The sequence below is a fragment of the Danio rerio genome, chromosome 19, assembly GCF_049306965.1.
Source record: "Danio rerio strain Tuebingen ecotype United States chromosome 19, GRCz12tu, whole genome shotgun sequence".
NCBI lineage: Eukaryota > Metazoa > Chordata > Actinopteri > Cypriniformes > Danionidae > Danio > Danio rerio.
In genome coordinates this window covers 24,096,599-24,117,099 of record NC_133194.1, presented here as the reverse complement: position 1 = coordinate 24,117,099, position 20,501 = coordinate 24,096,599, and the positions used below count along the sequence as shown (strand labels likewise).

At 37.6% G+C, this 20,501-nt stretch overlaps 1 protein-coding gene across 5 annotated transcripts in view; it reads left to right on the top strand.

Moving 5' to 3' along the window:
* The window catches only part of znf516 (zinc finger protein 516), a 72,376-nt gene extending 54,711 nt beyond the window's left edge, over positions 1 to 17,665 (top strand). For 2 of the 5 annotated variants that reach the window (XM_073930385.1, XM_005169991.6), the window contains exons 3-6: positions 1,670 to 2,902; positions 10,451 to 10,555; positions 14,170 to 14,233; positions 15,461 to 17,665. In XM_073930385.1, coding sequence (XP_073786486.1) covers positions 1,670 to 2,902; positions 10,451 to 10,555; positions 14,170 to 14,233; positions 15,461 to 15,464 — 1,406 coding nt within the window. In that variant the 3' untranslated portion in view covers positions 15,465 to 17,665. The remainder of the gene's footprint in view (positions 1 to 1,669; positions 2,903 to 10,450; positions 10,556 to 14,169; positions 14,234 to 15,460) is intronic. The other 3 variants (XM_073930384.1, XM_005169989.6, NM_001159669.1) reach the window with 2 other exon arrangements.
* The last annotated feature ends 2,836 nt before the right edge of the window (positions 17,666 to 20,501 follow it).

Below are 20,501 nucleotides of genomic sequence, written 5' to 3'. Positions count from 1 at the left end.
ATAAAAAAATACACTTGATGAAAGTGTACCACTATAGGGACTGGGATTGTTTTGTTAAAATACATTGTGTCACTAGTTCATAGCCCTTTGCATCTGTTTCCTGTCCTTTGATACCCAATTCTCTCGCCCCCCTCCCATACTCAGATCACGGCCTTTGTGGGATCTTTAAAGAACGTTTTTTAGTTATCAAAGTGCAAAACCAGGCTCTGAATTGTTACATTTTTAGCTTGTGGCTGTAGCTGTCCAGCCCTCTTTGCATGATGCTATTTCTGCACTTCCTGTCTCAGGAAGACAAGTTCTAAAGATTTGTGTCTTTTTTTTCCCACTTTCCCTCTCTAAGTGCAGAGCTTTATTTAAAACACAATGTTAAAACCACATGAAAATACTATACAAGACAGAAATCTCATCAAAGCCAAAATGCCCCACAGAGCACTAAATCTTACCTGAATATTGATAGATCCTGTCATAATTAGTGGAATAAAGGGGTGTGATAATAATTGTTTATAATGGGTTAGAAATATAGATTTACTATGTTTTACATCAATATAAAGACAAAAAAAATCATAAACAAAAGATGTCCACTTAGAGACTAACACAGAAAGAATGTTCTAGAACAGAGGTTTCATTGTGCAGGAGTTGAAACAGATGTCCACTCAATGCTGATATTTTTGTGTAGGTGTGAAGACTGTAAAATAAATCCACACTATTTATCTCCTTTAAACGATTCATAATCAGACCAGATTATCCTCTTGTAGCTTTACGTTTCAAAGGCACTAAAGATTGTAGCTTAGGGAAGCAGTCATGGCAATTATGTTTGTGTAAAGTTTATCTCAGAGGACCCCCCTCTCTGAATTGGCTCAAAAATAACCCCAGAGAGGGTGGAATGAAGGCTGCACAGCAGCTAGTGTAAGCCACCAAATGCAATCCAGATGGCTTGAGAGAGAGAATAGAAAAAGAGAAAGAGCTACCGAGAGATTGCAGACATGTTAAATGTAAACAAACATCTTGCTGACAGATGAGAAGAGGTAGTCCCAGGCAAAGTTCCCAGGCCCAGTAGTCTGTTGCTCCTTTGTACTTTTATTAAACAAACTTGGTGTGATTGTTCTACCAAAGTTAATGTTTTTTTTGACCTTGTGTACATAATCAATTACATGTAAACATGCTCTTTATTTTTAAATTCCATGTCACATTGTTAATTGTATATAATTAACCAATTCTTATTTAAATGTCTTTATCAATTCTTTATTTCTGAGCATATTTTTATAATTTATGTAATTTTTATTTTATTGTTATTTTTAAATGCAATGTATCCCTTTAATCTATCCCTAACTAGCCACTTCACCAATATTAAGTACCAATAATTCCCTAGAAAGCATTCTAATATGCTGATTTGGAATAAATGTATTTACTATCTGCTTAGATCAGCTTAATTTAACCTTGTTGAATAAAAATTTGTTAATATGTTTCTCTATTTAAGATCTAAAAACGAAATTAGAAAGTTTTACTGAAATACAGCTACAGTACATGGGTATGTGGTGCCATCTTGTGGTGAAACTCTGGAATTGTTTTGAATGTCAATGCTCACTGTTATTAAAATTAGCTCATTTTAATACATTCAGAGATAATTCACTACTGTTCTGTGTTTTTTTTGTGTGTGTTTTTATGACAGATAAAAAGCCATACACCTGTGAGCACTGTGACTTTTGCACCTCGGAGCCCTCAGCCATCGCTGCCCATATCCAAACGCATCAATCGGCGGTCAGGGACTGGGGCCAGAGGAGTGATGCCTTAACCAGCTCACTCAGCCAAAGCCAAACTCACCAAACCAATCACACAGGCTTCCCAAGGCTGAGAAATGCTCTTCTCCAACAGCCCTACTGGCCCTACACCACCTCAACTCACCTGGAGAGGGCAGCACTGAGTGACGCCGCTTTAAAGACAGAGGAAGAAAAGAGCAAGGGTTTGGAGGAAAGCAGCTCCACAGATAAAGCGGAGTCTAATCTGCTTAATCTCTCAGTGGACGTGGATAACAAAAAAGAAGTTTCGTCCATTCTTTTGAACAATTTGGTTAGACACCAGTGCCCTTATTGCTCCTATGCAACACACTACCCAGAAGTTCTCTGGATCCACCAACGAATCGCACACAAAATTGACAGCACTACGTTGGTGCCGAAGTGGGCCCCAAAAAATGGCCTTAAGGGGCCCAAAACGCTTCTTGATTTCAAGAGACGCACCGGGCCACCTCCATTTCTGGAGGGTAAGGACTGCCCGTCTCTGCCTCAGATGAGAAGTTACAGAACCAGTCCACCTGATTGCAGCCCTGGAGGGACGAAGAAATCAAAACCTCTGACAAGTACTGTAGAGTCCAGCTCTTCGCAAAACAAGAGCTGGCACACAGCCACAGCGCCAGGGGCATCATCGCACTCGTCCAAACACAAAACCAGCAAGTCCAGGACAGATGAGTTGGCAGGCAGTAAACACAAAACAGACATCCATCAAAACAACTCCTCACGGCCCATGGCAAGTCCACAGAAGACTGGAAACCCAAAGACAGGTAGCCGAGTGGTGGAGAGTAGTTTGCTACCTCAAGAGGGACTTCATTTTATGCTCTCTAGCAAACACAACCTCTCGGATCAGAGGAGCTCCAAAGCTCACGCTCCTCAGACCCCCAGTAAGTCTGATTCTCAAGCTCAGGATACACCGTCTGTGGCTGGGTACGACCCCTGGAACAGACTGGGCCTGAGTGGCCCGTCACCTCACTCTCAGTCCAAGAGACAGTCAACAGCCGATGGTGCAGAAGGTGTGACGGACATCCTGAGTTTTTTAAAGAACTGTAACCCTCACGATCTTGCTGCCCTCTACCACCACTGGGGCTACAGTAGTGCCATGACAGAGCAAGCAGGTAAAATATTTCAGTATTATATAATGCTGTTTTTTTTTTTAATCCAGTAAGCTTTTATTTTACAATGAATAATATACATTTTATAGTCTAATGAAATGACACATCAACCTAATATTGGCCCTGTTTATACCTTTTATTTATTGTTTACCTTGTATTATTTCTTGTGTGCTGTTGGGGATGTTTTCGTCCACTCTGGGGTGATTTTTAGTCTTAATTTGGTCACAACTTTTTTCGGATTAGCAAATGGAATGATTTTAGTTTTTTATTTGGAAACATTTTTTAGGAAAATGCTTTAAATATGTACAAAAAGTTCAGTAGCACTCAAATTTACAAACCCTTTCGTTATGTTGGAGGCTGTTTTTGCACTATTGACTTCCGTTATAATGACATTTTTTTCATTGTAAAGCCATGACCCCATATAATCATGAATTCTTGATTGTTGCTGGGTTTCCCTGTTGGGACGAGGTAAAACTTTTAATTTTTACTGTTGATCATCAGTTGCAGAGCAAAAAAGCACTCCATAGAACTCCATATAAAAGCCAGAAACTTTTTTTTTTTCTTGCACAGGCTACAGGGTTAACTGATGATCAACAGTAAAAAAAATACACATTTTACCTCTTCCCAACAGCACAAATGAGCAACAGTCAAGAATGCATGATTATATACTGTCAAAAATGTCATTATAATGGAAGTCACGGGGTAAAAATAGCCATGAACATATCAAAAGGGTAGTCAATTTGAACAGTAGACAAGGGTTAAGATTCCTTTTCGTCAGTCTTATTACAAATGTATTTGGCTCCTTTGAAGTGTCCCAAAAGAGGGAGGTTTAAACTAAAAAGTGCTAAAAAGTTCATCCAAAAAGGAAAATTATGTTAATAATCTCTCACCATAATGATGTTGTTCCAAAGCCTTGAGGCATTTGTTCATCCTTTGTCTTTATGTAAAAAGATGAATAAAGAAAAGATAAATCTGAGAGCTCCCTTATCCTCCACAGACAGCAAGGTTCCTAAACAGAAGTTACAAAAGGTACAAAAACAAGAAAGGTACACAAAAAAAAAATTCCCAAAACAGTCCAAAAGTTGTACAACTGAAATATAGTCATGCTACTAGAATACTTTGGTGCACACATAAATCAAAAATAACAACTTATTAGCCAAACATCAATAGACGGGGCTTGTGAACGTGTGCAATGTAATGCCACTGAGGAGAAAAAACTGTTGAATAAAGTTATTATTTTTGTTTTATGTGCATACAAAAGTATTCTCATTGTATAAATTTCTGATTGCATAAAGTCTGTTTTAAGTAGGGTTGTGCGATTTTGGGAAAATATCTAATTGCAATTTTTCCGACTGATTTAATTTTGTAGTCAAGATTTTAAATAATCTGCAGGCTGTGGCAACAATTCTGCGACAGCTCTTAAAAATCATATGGTTTTGTTTGGTGTCTGTGACTTTAAAACCAAAATATTCTTGAATTACCGATGTCCTGATTTTCTTAGATATTACTTTGTCTATTATTGCTTCTCATGCAGCAGACGCCACTATCCCAATTGTCCAAGCTTTCCAGTTTGTTTTTTTTTTATTTAATTTTTTTTATTGTGGGCGTTCTGCATAGTTCGGTTCAGCACAAATCTGCTTGGGCAGAGTGAAAGTGTGGTCACTTAATCGGCTAGTATCACTATTACACACAGACGGCAGTCAGGCATTTGCTCTGGGTGGGGGAAATGAAATAATACATATTTCATATCACAGCCTGTTGCATTTAGCTTATCGCAACATTTCAAATTTCAATTGTGATTCGATTTTATTAAATGCACAGCTCTAGTTTTGAGGATTTTTTGGTACATATCTGGACTTTGAATTACAAAAAACCTTGCTGTCTATGGAGGAGGAGGGAGCTGTTAGATATTACCTATACGCTAAAGCTGGGGTGTCGGAAAAAAAACATAAAATAACGGCCAATAAATTAAATAAATTTACAGTGAAATAACGGATATTAAATGACAGAAATTTCCTTAAATTTAAATTTCTGTAATTCAACAGCTGTTATTTTATGATAAATTTTTGTAATTTAATGGCCATTATTTGACTTTTTTCTGGCCCCCCAACTGCAAGATTTTTTTTACAGTGTAAATATATTAATTCATATTCCGAAAACCAAATAATATCAGGGGTTTGGAACAACATGAGGGTGAGTAAATAATAACATCATTTGAATTTTTGGGTAAACTAACCCTTTAAGATGCTTTGTTGTCAATTCAATCACAAGAGGACAATACCAAGTACTGGTGTAAATTGGCTTTAAAAAGCTTTTAACCGTTTCTAGAGGAAGTTGAACAAGTATCTGATCAGATCGCATTCAAAATATAAACACTCATGTGGTCAAATAGTAATTCATTTTGACCAACCGCTTGTGACTGGATAACTGGAAAGCATGTTTAAATGAGGGGGAATCAGTACTGATGGTACAATGACCATGTATATATCGTAGGTTTTTCAATATTGACACCTCTCTATGGTAGGGCTGATCGATTTATCAAAGTTGATTGTCATGTGCGTTTGGGCACTGAAGTAATCAGCTGTAAATCTTCAGAACCTGCCTTCAAATTAAGCTACTTTACTAGACAGATCTCACTGACAAGCTACACAAAAACATAATAATGGACAATTTTATCATCTGTGATTCAATAGCTGTTTTTGTATCTTCTTAGTAAGCTATATTTCTGTGTTACTTCTGATCTGAAAGCATGTGAAAATACCACATTTAATAACATATTTCTACCTAAGACTCACCTCGTAACTTCAGTCGAGAGTTTTGTCAATGTGTATTATTATTTGGTATTAAGTCTAAGCAAGTCTTAGTCAGGGCGAGGTAGTGCTGTATCAGTAGGTAGTGCTGTCGCCTCACAGCTAGAAGGTCGCTGGGTCACTGGTTCGAACCTCGGCTCAGTTGGCGTTTCTGTGAGGAGTTTGCATGTTCTCCCTGCCTTCTCGTGGGTTTCCTCCGGGTGCTCCGGTTTCCCCCACGGTCCAAAGACATGCGGTATAGGTTAATTGGGTAGGCTAAATCCGTAGTGTATGAGTGTGTGTATGAATGTGTGTGTGGATGTTTCCCAGAGATGGGTTGCGGCTGGAAGGGCATCCGCTGCGTAAAAACTTGGAGACCCCGGATTAATAAAGTGACTAAGCCGACAAGAAAATGAATGAATGAATGAAGTCTTAGTCAATCACATAGCAACTTTTACCCTCCTTCCCTGCATACTGCCATAGAGGTAGCAACAGCATTAGCTGTTATGTTTTTTTTAGCCTAATGATTTCAGGCTTGCCTTCAATAGGTTTGGACCTAGCAAGAACATTAACGATTATGCTTTTTAAGTTGAAGGTTTTAGGCTTGCCTTTTAATAGGCTTTGGTTACATTTTGTTCTGTTGAATTTCATGCATCTCTTATTTGCGGCATATTTGCAGTTTCCATTTGTGAGTGCCCTCTGTCCTTCACAAGACATACCTTTGATCACAGAGACATGCTTACCTGACAAGACGTGCATGAATAACAACATTTTTGCTGTATTGTAATCTCAATTTCATTTTAAATAATTATGCTGCCATACACTATGGTGTATTTTCAGCATATTTCTCCTCTTTTAAAACTGATGACATACAATAATCTGAATTAGCTTGGCAATGGCTTAGTGCACACTTCAATATTCTCCTGTTCCGATTGTGACTCTTCAATCATTAAATAGGGCAAAAAGCTAAAGTGTATTTATTAAGTCAAATCCATCATTTGCATATCCAAGTCAAGATTAAGAAACCTTATAATTGAACTACAGTTGTGGTTGAACACTAGAGAGTACAAATAAAACATGAAAGTGCCTTGAAACATGCAACAGTTCACGGAAACCGGAAAATAGGATGGATCATTTTGAGCAGCTCCTCACCCTTTTTTCTTTCAAATAGTCAGCATGTTCTTTATATCACAGCTCCGTGACAAAACAACATTGTGCTTGTTATAGTTGCATATTAGATAGCTTCAAATAGCCAGAGTCTAATAGTAAGGCTAAGCCTGTGCTCTTGAACAGAGCAGACTGTATAATTTAAATGTTTTGTTTTGAAGCTAGCTTATAAATAACCTTAAAGGGAACTTTTGCTAAATATTTATTTACCCTAAAATTATTCCAAACCCTAATGAGTTTTTTTTCTTCTGCTGAACTTAAAAGAAGATGGAAACCAATAACCTGTGACTTCATCAAGCATATGTTATTGGAGTCAATGAACACTGGTTTTAATCTTATTTTGTGTTTACCAGGGGAAAGAAACTTAAACAGGTTTGTGACAAGTAAAAGGTGGGTAAATAATGGCAAAATGTTAAGTGTTGAATGAACTATCCCTAAAATTCACAAAACATGCCAAAAAATAATTGGATTTTTAGTGGAACAGAAAACCCAGCATGTATTATCACTGAATTAGTGCTACATTGTTTATATCAGCCAACATCAGATAATATTTATTTAATTCATTCATTCATTCATTCATTCATTCATTCATTCATTCATTTACTCATTCATTAATTTCATTTATGTACTATTTTTACATTTAGACAACCTTTGGTGTCATCTAACATGAGCATAAAGAATCTTTATTAACACTTGTAATTTAAAAACAATTACGATACTTCTTTTTTTCAAGCTGAATTTTAAGACAATTTTTTCCTTGATATTTTTTTTTTTACGTTTTATTGTAACAAAATTAATATTAAGCATTAAACACGTGCATTGCATGTACTTTCTATACACATACACACACACACACACACACACACACACACACACACACACACACACACACACACACACACACACACACACACAGTGCTACATAGCTGTATATCAGCAATGGTGGGAGGCGTGTGTTGGATTGAGGACGCAGGCCAATTGTTTTAGTGTCCCACCAGTGACAATATACAGCCATATGGCACTGCTGCAAGTGTAATATTGCATTTACACAACAGTTTGATGGCATAGTCATGTATATAAAAGTAAAATCAAATCTTTTTGCATAAGTAACTAATTTCATCTGCCACTGACGTCAGAACAGCAGAAACGGATGCTAATCCACCAACGCCACTTTAGAGCTGGTAATTGAATGATTCTCTAGCGTAATGTCTAAACTTATGTCAAAAGGTGATTTCAATTTTTAACATTTTAAGATTATAAGGCTGAACGGCATGAAATGCCATTAGTCTATAGAGATTTCCCAGGATTTCTTTGTTGCAATCTAGATATCACAATAATTAACCTCGAAAAAAAAAAAAGCCAAATAACGCAAACACTACCAGATTACTGTTTGTGAAATGGAAAAACACTAAAACACGTGTGCATTTCTTCTTTTTTTTCTGTTTACTAAACTAGTATGCAGTAATAAAAACAGGAGACTCATTAGACTAACCGATGGCCAACCAAAAAGTATCTCAGGGTAATGCAAAGTGTGGCCAACACAAAATACATATATCCCTGATGTGTAAGTCCCACCTCACACCCAATACACTAGAATTACTATGGTATAAATACAGCACTACAAAAGAGAGAGATCGAATTTAACTTACCTGTTAAACAATGATTACTTCAGCTGTAGTTTGAAATTACGAGTTTGAGTTTTTCTCCTCAATGTCAATTGTCTTTGCTCTGCTCAGCTTTTAAATGATAAATATTTAAAATAGGCACTATACTTTATTAATAAACTGCAAAGTTGCAATCTAAACAACTACATTCATGCCTTAAAAAAGCCTCAAAACTTCACTATGTTGTCCAACAGCTGCAACTTTTTTTCAAACTGTAGTGAGTTTATTGATCTGCTGTCACTCTATGTGGGCCAAGTAATACACAAGGGTGTACAAGTTCTGACATTGCAGAATATCACACGGCTATCAGCCAGTCAGATTCAAGAACCAGACAGAACTGTATATATATATATATATATATATATATATATATATATATATATATATATATATATATATATATATATATATATATATATATATATCATCACATTACAGTTTTTAATTTGATGCATAAACCAAAATTTGATGTTTTATATTCGCCCTACAAGTCAGAATTTATTCACCTATGCTAAATTCACACAACCGATGCAATATCTGCAAACAGGTAAAGATTGACAGACTGAAAAATGGTTGTCAGGTCACAGTACCTGAATTATTCAGGAAAGGCGCATTAACTACATTTACTCCTGAGCTGAAATGACAAATGAGAACGGCGAGGGCTAAAATGGCACGTAGCACCCCGCACGCACACACGCAGTTGTGCCAGCATGCGCACATGCAAAGGTTAATGGAACTATTGAGTAATCTCTTCATCATCGTGTAACCTGCAAACGTGTGTAAAAACATTTCAGACAGCTATCGCTGAGAGGCATCGCGAGCCTTAAACATCATAACAGCACACCAGGCACTCTCTGAGGGGCTACAGTGCCTCGACGCCACAAATATGCAAAGTAGCCAACTCAACAAGCGAATGAGCGAAAGAGCAAAAGGAGTCAAATTAAGCCACCAGCTGCTTTAAAAAAAATATTTTAGAATGCATTTTTTTCCCGTTCCACTTCATTTGAGGACATTTTGCCAGGCGGTGGTCCAGTTGGCCAGCTTTAGTGAGTGTAGTTCTGCGGAAAGACAGCAGAAATTTCTGTCAACTGTCTAGCCTGATTTCATCAGCGCTCTCTTTAGCCCTTTGAGTCACATACAATAAAGTGACCTTTCCGATATTAGACTTTCCTTTTGTTTGTGCTGTCCGATGCTTTTCCTGTTGCGTCGCTTCTGTATGGTAATAACTCATGGACTCATGTTTACTAAACGTAGCCTTGCTTACCACTGCCACCAACACTCTCAGTCACCGACAAAGCAGGCCCTTAGGGGTCGGAGCAGGTAGGACCACCAGTGCCAGGTGACGGACAGGAGCCAAAGGGACAGCATTTCAGCGCACATTCTTAAAACGCCCCGAAGGAAAACTAGATGCTGGTTGCTTCAGGTCCCACATCCACTTCTGTTACTTCAGCGTCCTTCACTGACACACACGCGCACACACGTGTCCGAGTAAATCCCCCCACGCGGACGAGGGCTGACATAGCTAGAGCGACGGGCAGGAAAAGAGCAGCGAGAGGGAAGGAGACAAGGAGAGAGGGAGGAAGGGGAAAGCAGCACACCTGACATGTGACATGGTAGCGCAGATGGGGGCACATCACAGGGCAAGGCTTTTAATTCAGTGTAATTTATGCGGTCACATGGGCCTGTGTTCATGTCAGGCTGTCGGAGATGCTCTCGTGATGCGTCGTGACAGCTCCCCATCCAAGCCCTGAAGGTAGCCTCCCATAATGACACATAAAACATACTAATGATGCTCTCTCTCTCTATGTGTGTGTGTGTGTGTGTGTCTGTCTCCATCTCGTAACCTCTCTTTCTGTTCCGTTTGCGTTCACCAACATGTTTTTCCTATTTATTTTAATTTCTCTTTCTTTGTCTGTCTGTGTGAACTGTAGGGTTGGCGAGGTCAGGGTCTCAGCAGGGGGAGTACGTGTGTCCGGTGTGCAGGAAGAGCTTCAACCAACCCAGCCATTACCGCACACACATGAGATCACACACAGGTGAGAAACACACAGTTAAAGCAAGCATACATACCAGCTTTGCAAAGCTACTAACTGGACTACTAACTTATCTATGCTTTTTTTAGAAGTCTTTCCAATCCCAAAACACTTTTTCTAATTAAAATTACAGCTTTGGTTTCACATTTGTTTGGGATTTTCATAAATTATAGCAATACATATTTACAATATAATGGAAATATCACTTTACAGTGCATCCGGAAAGTATTCATAGAGCTTCACTTTTTTCCACATATTTTTATGTTACAGCCTTATTCCAAAAAGTATTAAAATCATTTATTTCCTCAAAATTCTACACAATATCCTATAATGACAATGTGAAAAAAAATAAAAATTGTTGCAAATTTATTAAAAATAAAAAAGCTGAAAAATCACATGTATAGAAGTATTTACAGCCTTTGCTAAATACGCAGTTACACGCTAATGTCTTTTGGAATATGATGCCACAAGCTTGGCACAGCTGTCTTTGAGAATTTTTGCCCATTCTTCTTTGCAGTACCTCTCAAGCTCTATCAGGTTGGATGGTAAGTGAAGGTGTACAGCCATTTGCCTTGAAGCTTTAAATTGAGCTCAAGTTCATTCTGTTTCCTCTGATCATTCTTGAAATGTTTCAGTAGCTTAATTGGAGTTCACCTGTGGTAAATTCAGTTGATTGTAGATGATTTGAAAAGGCATACACCTGTTAAATAAGGTCCCAGGGTTGACAGTGCATGTCAAAGCACAAACCAAGCTTGAAGACAAAGGAATTGTCTGTAGACATCCTAGAAAGGATTTTCTTAAGGCACAAGGCTGGGGAAGGTTACAGAATAATTTCCGCTGCTCTGAAAGTTCCAATAAGCATAGTGGCATTTTTGGAGAGATCTGAAAATGGCTGTACACCGTCACTTACTATCCAACCTGATAGAGCTTTAGAGGTACTTCAAAGGGGAATGGGAAAAAATTCCCAAAGACAGCTGTGCCAAGCTTGTGGCATCATATTCCAAAAGACATAAGGGTGTAATTGCGTATTGAGCAAAGGATGTGAATACTTCTGTACATGGGATTTTTCAGGTTTTTTACTTTTAATAAATTTGCAACAATTTTAAAAAACATTTTTTTTCTACATTGTCAATATGGGGTATTGTGTGTAGAATTTTGAGGAAATAAATTTATTTAATCCATTTTGGAATAAGACTGTAACATAAAAAATGTGGTAAAATTGAAGAGCTATGAACACTTTTCGGATATACTGTATATTATTAAAATATCACTTTATCTAATAAATTCCTTTAAAAGAACACAGACTTCACATTAAAATCAAATTCCAACATATGTGAACACAAAAAAATTAAACATTTAAAACATTTAAACATTAAAACATTTTTTAAAAATTCCAAAAAACATTCCAAAAATATATATCATGTTTATTTTACATAATTTTAATGTGATTGTACATGAAAGTGTTTGGGCGATTCACTATAAACATAATAAATCACTAAAAATATAATAAATATTACTTTCAAGATACCATAAGATATTTTATTCAATAATTTGCGGTGTTTACATTTTTTTTTTTTATTGAAAACTGATTTATATTTAATCACACAAAATTTCTATATGTATTTAAAAATGTGCATGCATGTGTTTACCTGCAAGTGTGTTTGTATAAAACAAGTGATCGCTCTCTGTCCTTGGATGAGAGTCTTTCTTTTTTTTTTTCTTCCACCGCAAACATGTTTGCGTGTGACTCTGACCTGTGAAAATTGTATACATTATTAATCAGATGTCACTTATGGAGCTGTAATTGTGCATGCTAATAAGCTGAGCAGTCACCAGTCCAGTATGATATGCGTCAAATGCTCACTGAGAAAATGTGACAGTTTGCCCTTGTCTTCTCGTCAAACCGCACACCCACACACCCACCTACTCAATCAGGGGGTCTTTTTCATTTCATCACAGACAAGATTATGTCCATCATTCATGTTCGACAACAAACTTTCGCATGACATAAAACGGCGCACAACTTCATTAAGGATTTATTATGTTTACGTTATTTTGAATACTAAAGAACTGGAGGCTTATAATTCATTGCCATGAAACAATTCATGTTCCACAAACTGAAATCACCTTCGGAATGAATATTTACGTCCTGTTTACTATGGGAAAGGTGCTACTGCACATCATTAGCATGTACAGTAGCTGCTGTTTAGTAATATAAAAAGGTCTTGTATCATTCAGATAAATATGGTTTCTTCTTTTTAATGGGGTGCAGGGTCCGCTCAGATCAGATTTTTTTGAAGAGTGTATGAAGGTTGTGCACGCTAGCCAGACTGATCCCCAGTGACAGAGGCCAAATGCTACATTTTATGGAGCTCTCTTTCTCTATGCACATAGACTTACAATCAACGTCATCAGTGATTGCTCTCTTCAGTTTGAGCTTCCAAATGAAGTGGGGCAGGGGCCCCCGGCCTCCATTAGCATGCACACTAACTCTGTGTGTCACTTTAAATTGGTAGTTTCAGTTCACTGTCTACCACGGCCACGCTAACTGGTGATGCTAATTCAAGGCCTTTACGGCTAATGCTCGATGAGCGGGTGGATTCTGGGCTTGCACCTTAGGTCTTTTAATGGATTCTTGCTTTGAGGATGCTCAATACTTGACTTGAAAGTGACCAGAAAAGGCAAAAATGTCATTCACATCAATGAGAAATGGAATTAGCCACTAATGTACTTCTGTAATTTGATGTAAGTCCTAGACACAAGGAATTCTACTGACTGGGTTGTGCAAGTTGTCTTAAGCCCAATCCCAATTTTATTTTTGTACCCCTACACCTTGGACCTTGAGTGTGAAGGGGAAGGATTTCAAAATTTACCCCAAAGAAATGGGACACTGTAAAAAGCTCAATCCCAGCCACTAGACTTCTCTGACAGGGTATTCAAGTGTCATCGAGTGACAGAATGTTGTGGGACTGCTACACAAGAGTTATTATTATGTATTATAAATAGCAAAATTTAGCATAGTTTTTTTTTTTTTTTTTTAAACATGATTGTAAAACACAAACGCGGTTAAGAATATATTAAAACATGTGCCTGTTTGTTGTAAAACTATGTAAGAATGACAAAATAAAATACTAATTTGTGCATCTCTTTACGTCCGTGTGCAGCCATGCTGCTGTTGTAGATGTTGTAGTCTGGGAAATTTTCTTACCCCTTGGTTTTGAGTTTGGTCCTAAAAAATCTCTGTTTCAAGGGATATCTAGCTCTTCCCTTCTGCCCTACGCCTTCAAGCTAAAGAGAATTGAGACACCCCTACCCCTTCACGTAAATGTACAAAACGAGGGGTAAGGGAAAGGGCTAAGGGGTAGAACTGGTATTGGGCCTTAATATTTCTGAAGTGGGCTTGGTGACATCAGCCAAAAAGCAAAGCAATTTGATAGGCACATCAATGTGCACCAATGAATCGTTTACAATTAACATGTGATTAAAAAGTAAACAGGATAAATGTTTATTTTGATGTTTGCACCCTGCTGGATGACAGAACAAGGGAACGAGTTCCAATTTTTGCAACATTTTAAATTTGATTTCCTCTTTTTAACCCGGCCACCTTGCTCCCACAGTGATGTTTGAGTCCAATGGACTCATGGGAACTGGAGTCCATCCTCTACAGAAGCCCCCAAACAAGTATGTTTCACTTTTCGTTCGGTTGTTTGCATTATTTGTGTGTATCTTGTTTTTTTCAAAGTTTCTGTCCTGTCAATCATTTCTTCACCTTTCTTCATTCTGTGATGTGCAGTTTCTACCTGCCATCATTGTTACCATGCAGAAAACTGTAGAAACAAAGAGGATCAAATGAATCGCATTTCGTATCTACTGTACCTTAACAAGCGGAGATGCGCAGTGCTGCAGCGGGGAGGCCCACCCTTAATGAATTACCCCCTTTGCATGTGTTGCATATTACAAATGGCAAAAGCAGGCCGAGAGTAAAGGTCAAATTAAATTTGTGCCGCACTCTTGGTGATGTTCTGACAATAACCTTTAATGTAATTTGGTGGGTTCTGTTTTGGATCGGGGTTTCACTTCCCACTCCTCTAGGGAACCACTGTGCCCCTGGATGAGCTCTTACTGTGCCGCAGACCTTATCAGGCAGCAAGCGCAACCCAGCCTCAGATCGTCCTGATTAATTGTGTCTGTCTTCATTTTTTTATGAGGCATGATTTATGATAATACCCCTTTTTCAGCCCTTCGGAATGACAATTATTTCCTAGTGGATAATTCATTCATTTTTCAAAAATAATAATACGGAGAAATTGAATGGCAGACTCATTTGTTTTGCTCAGGTGTGGGGGGATATTTTTATGTGATTGCACGAGGACAACGTTGTACATCAGTCTAATTAAACACCGAAACTGGGACTCTGACAATTATTCCAGTCTTGAGCCCCAAACAGACATGGGCAGAAGGAGAAACTAGGTCTGTGTGTGGTTGTCAAGTTGGCCTCTCCCTGCAAAACTTGATATGCCCAGACTTTCGACATCTACCGTCGGTGTGACGTCTTATTGCTCAAGGGAAGGCAGGCAGGCAGAGATTCCTGTGTCTGTGAGTTTGTGTGTTTGTACGAACAGCTGACAGAAACAGAAAACAAAAGGCTGACGTCCCCTCGGGGGGAACAGTCAACCGTCTCCATATGGCATGTCATCAGCCCATCAATCATGCCACGGCCCCTCCCCCCCACCTTCCCAACCTGCCTCTGTTCTTTCCTCTGAATTGAGAAGGCAGCGCTCTCAAAGCCAGCCCTCCGACATCACAGCCACGTCACCTCTCTCTTCTCTCTAGTTCCAACCTCGGATCAGCTCTCACCTTCAGGTCCAGGCTCTGACCTCATCTTGTTTTTTTGTGTGTCCGTTTCAGGTGAGCGACCTTTCCAGTGCCGATACTGTCCTTACAGCGCCTCGCAGAAAGGTAACCTGAAGACTCATGTTCAGACCGTGCACCGTCTAGCCTTCGACAACGCGCAGTACCCGGACAGGAGACTCCGCCAAGTCCCTACCAATGAACCCATGGACCCCCCTGGATCCCTTCAAGCACCTCCTCATGACCAGCTCGAATAAAGTCTATAAGATGTCCATCAAAAACTGTTGGATGCAACTTTTAAGAAAGATGTTGTGTAATGTGCGGCATTGGATTTTTTTGTGTTTTTAGTTTAGCTCGACTTTCCCTATTTCCTTTTTATTACCACCTGACACAAAGCTCTAGATTCAAACGAAACCATGCAGAAAAGGCCAACGACAGGTTTGTGGCACGTTTACACCTCCTTTATCCAGAACTTCTGAAACACTTGAGGGCTAAAGCCTCCTCAACATGAGGTCAGAGCTGATGGAGAATGACAGTCAAACCCAAGGACTTCAGCTGATCCCCTAAACTTGAAATGCTGCCTCCGAGTTCCCCGAAATGACTAGTTGTTAATCAAAATAGCCTTAGTATGCAGTGAGTGTAGTTCATGCGTGCGTGTGCGATTGTGATTTCCACATTCTACTTCTCAGGACTTGAGTTAGACCTAATTCCAAAGCCTGCATTCATTCACACCAGTGCATAACTGCACGGAAAGGACAAATGCAGTAAAATTCAGTACTTGGATTTGAGTTCTACTGATTGTAGGCCTATATATATATACATATATAGATGAGTGTGTTTTGTCTCTGGTTGGACAAACACTTGGCACTGTCATCAAAATATGTCCTAAACACTTCTGTGTTCTGTTATACCTAGGATTTAAAGTATTTGTGTAAGCGCAGCTGTAATGTTACATGGGTGTCATATTCATAAGCAATTTCTCTAAAGAGTTTCGAGCTTAAGGACACATGCCATATTTTGCTTTAGTGTCATCTGATTGTTCCAACAAAGTCAGGAATATTATTTGTGTCTGCGCTTATTTTATTTTTTAGACGTAGCCTACACAAGTGTTTCTCTTTTTTGTTTTTCCATCAGATGTTTGCCTCAGTGGATTCTGAATAATTGTATCTCAAACAAGAAAGACTGATAATTCAATGGCACATCAGGTTTAAAGCCATGTTAAAATGCTCAAGTTTTTGAAGAAGGATCTATTTTAATCTTAACATGCAGAGTTGCAATGTTGTATAATCGTTTAAATTATTGCATCATAGAGAAACTAGTACATAGTACAGCACTAGATTTTGGGATTTAGTGTGTTTTATAATATTACTTAATAAAGCTTTAGAATGCCATATTTTTAGAGGTAAAAAGCCTAAAAGCAAAGAAATTCCGGGCCATATATTTCTATGGGTGTTGTATATGGTAATTAGTTATTAACGGATATAGTTCAGCACATCTGTGAATGGCTAATTACATTCAAATATGTACAACAGTTATGAACAACAACGACAAAATCTATCTAGAGTTTTATTGTTGCCTAAATCCTTGTGTTGGAAACTAAACCAAGAAATCTGATCCTACATATATTTTTGTTTGTTTTAGAAGAACCTCCAATGTGAATTTGTGTTGATGCTGAGCAGTCAAACAGAAACATGTTGCAGGTTCTAGCAGTGGCCCAAGAACTGAGTTATAGTGAACACGGTTCCATCACCACTGCCTTTGAGCACTTAAATCTTGGTTGCTCTATTGGGTCTCCATGTTCCTGCAGTTAATGTCTTGAAAGTTGCATTAGGTGAAATGCGACTGATTAATTGTAATTTACTAACTAACAGTAAATCATTGATTTTTTTTTTCTTTTAATTGGTATTAGTACACAAGAAACATGAATAGCTTTTCCTGTTAGCTTTTATTAAATTAAAACCCCTGAGTACTAGAGCAGAAGACCTAAGAAAACCGAATAGCATGTTATGAATTAATTTGCAATTGGATTGTTTTTTTTCTTTATGTAACACTATTAATTTTGTGGTTTGAATAGAAGTAGTAGTTGAATGTATGGAATGTATTTTGTGTGGTTTAAAAACTTTCTTTTCTTCCCTCCACATATATTTTGTTCAATTAAGTACAAAAAAAAGTCAGCTGTCATCCTCGGATCATTTCCATCTCATACATTGTCCATTGTTAAGGTTTTGAACTGCTTAAATTAAACTTTACTCTTTACTTGGACTACATTGTGTTAATATTAAGCTAGACCAGTGTTTCCCAGTCAGCGTTATGGAACAATCAGGAATATTGAGTGTTTCAGTTTACATAAACTAAAAACTTTTCACAAGTTAGCAATAAAAAAAAAAAAAATAATATAAAAATATATATATTAAAAAATTATTAAAATATAAAAAAATAATAATGCTATTATAGCAGAATTTGTGAAAGCAACACATTATAAATCTTTTGCTCAGCTTTTCCAATGAAACATCACAAATTACTTAATCTAGCCTTCCCCACAGCCGAGTGAACCGCCAATTTAATCAATATATCATGTTGGATAAATTGGACTGTGGGGAAAACTGGAGCACACCCACCTAAACACGAGGAGAACATGCAAACTCCACACAGAAACACCAACTGACCCAGTCGGGACTCGAACCAGCAACCTTCTTGCTGTGACAGTGACACATAGTGACAGTGCTCTCCACTGAGCCACCGTGTTGCCCTTCCATACACTTCTTTCTGGAGAGTGGCAAATACGTCCCAGGAGTTATGCAGTTTTGCAGTTTTTGTTTCCGCAAATCCAACTGAGGTCTGATGTCAAATTTCTCTTGCAAGTGCCATTTGTACATGCCCATCTCGAGTAAATTCACCAGAGGTCACTGTCGACTGATTTACTCACCCAACCTTCTCCTTCCCTAAACCCAACCAACAGTGTTTTTTTTAAAAGCAATCAAAAAAAAAAACCCTTGCGGCAGCCTGATTTTTTCCACATTTTAAGATTTTACCACATTCTCACCGTTATTTATTGTTTATTTTACTTTTGGGCTTTTTTATTTTTGTCTTGCTTTCTGGAACCATTATTTGTCAGACTTGAACCCTGTTGTTGCAGTGAACTTCTCTGTGTCTCAAGTTAGTGGACAAACTGGACAAATGTAACAGCAGAAAAGCCATCCATATGGAGGTAAGAGGTCAGCTGTTAAGCACAAAAATGAACAGCATCATACCACCCTGTAGCATTCGTTTTAAAGACGAAATGCAGCCATATGTATCTTTGGCTAAATAATTTGTGATCTCCAGAAATGTAGGAGTACGTTTTAGAATTTTTTTTTTTTTTTTTTTTTTTTTTTTTATACTTTATTTAAAAAGCTTGTAAGGAAACAGATGAGAACATCTGTCTATTGTCTATTATTTTTTTTAGACTTCATTGCTTCCAATCTAAGTCTTTTATAATTTTATAATGTGGTAGCTGGTTAGGTTCATCATGTATAATGACTTTTTACAAAGTATATCTGAACTACTTTCTGTTTTGACTCAAAGCATGATAGAGCTACAGTGCAAGTCTCTAGTTTGTTTTGCTCACTGATTGGAGTTTTCTGTAAAGCAAAGTGCTAAGTAAATTAATAAATGCCAATTAACAAAAGTATATACAGTACAATCACTTAATAAAATAATAGCCTACACTCTCAGAAATAAAGATACAAAATCTATCACTGTGATGATACCTTTTGAAAAGGTACACTTTTGTACTTTTAAGTTACTGTGAGGTAAACATTTGTACTTTTAGGTATTAATATATACCTTTAAGGACCTGTTAGGAACTGTTTGAAAAGGTGCCACCCCAGTGACAGATTTTGTACCTTTATTTCTGATAGTGTATGGTGTAAAATATATAATTAAATAATTTTTACTTCCGAAGGTAATACTTTGTTTTGATTTGAGCATTAGTAGACTGTCTCCTTAATATCTGTTGACACTGCTAAACAGCCATTTAACTGACTATAAGAAACTTTGCAAGTACATGTCAATTTACAATAACCCTAACCCCAACCTAACAGTCTACTTATAATCTAATGAGAATTAATTGGCATGTAGATGCAATGTAACTTGAATTCAACAAAAGGACCATTAAAATAAAGTTTGACCCTTCCAAAATCCAACTGTTGAATCCTATAAACTAATGGCATAAGTCTCATATATTGAAGTGTAAACTTAAAAATTTTTATTAATACTACAGATATGCATGTTATATTTGGCTTTATTTGAATTAAGTACGTTTTTTAGTGATTTGTTTTGTGATGTTTCTTAACAAACTACAACAACAAAAATGCTGGATAATTTTTTTGTATAACAGAAATATTTACTGCACAAGTGACTTAAAAATATCCACACCAATACTTTGTAATGCATTTTACATGAACACAAGCTCTATCTGAAAAAGTAGCCCAATTCCTGGAGATCGTGAATTATGTAGCGAGAAGTACGTATGGCTGCATTTCATCTTTGAAAGAATTGCTATGTGGTGGTTCCTTTTTGCGCTGACCAGCTGACCGTTTACCTCTGTGGACGGCTTTCTGGCTGTTGGCATGTATGCTGGCGGACTTAAGATGCAGAGAGGAGTTGACCATGACGACAGGGTTCGAATCCGGTGAGGAACAGTTCCAGAAAACATGTAAGACAAAAACAGAAAAAAATAAAATAAACAAGTAAATAATAGGGTGAGAATGTGGTAAAATCTGAAAATGTGGTGAAAATCAGGTATGGATTTTTCTGTTTCTGTATTGCTTTTTAAAACTGTCGGTTGGGTTCAGGGAAGAAAGAGGATCGGTCAGTCGATCTGTCAGTCGACAGCGCCCTCTGGTGGATTTACAAAAACTGCAAAAAAATAAAATAAATTAGCTCCTGGGACTTATTTCGCACTCTCCAGAAATGTATACACCCGTACGTTTTCAGAATGAGCCTGGGTTGTTTTATATAGTGTATATTGTTAAAAAGGAAAATGAAAATAAAACAATTAAGGAGCAAACACTTAAAAATGAGTGATTAAATGTATCTCTGTACATTGAAATGCATT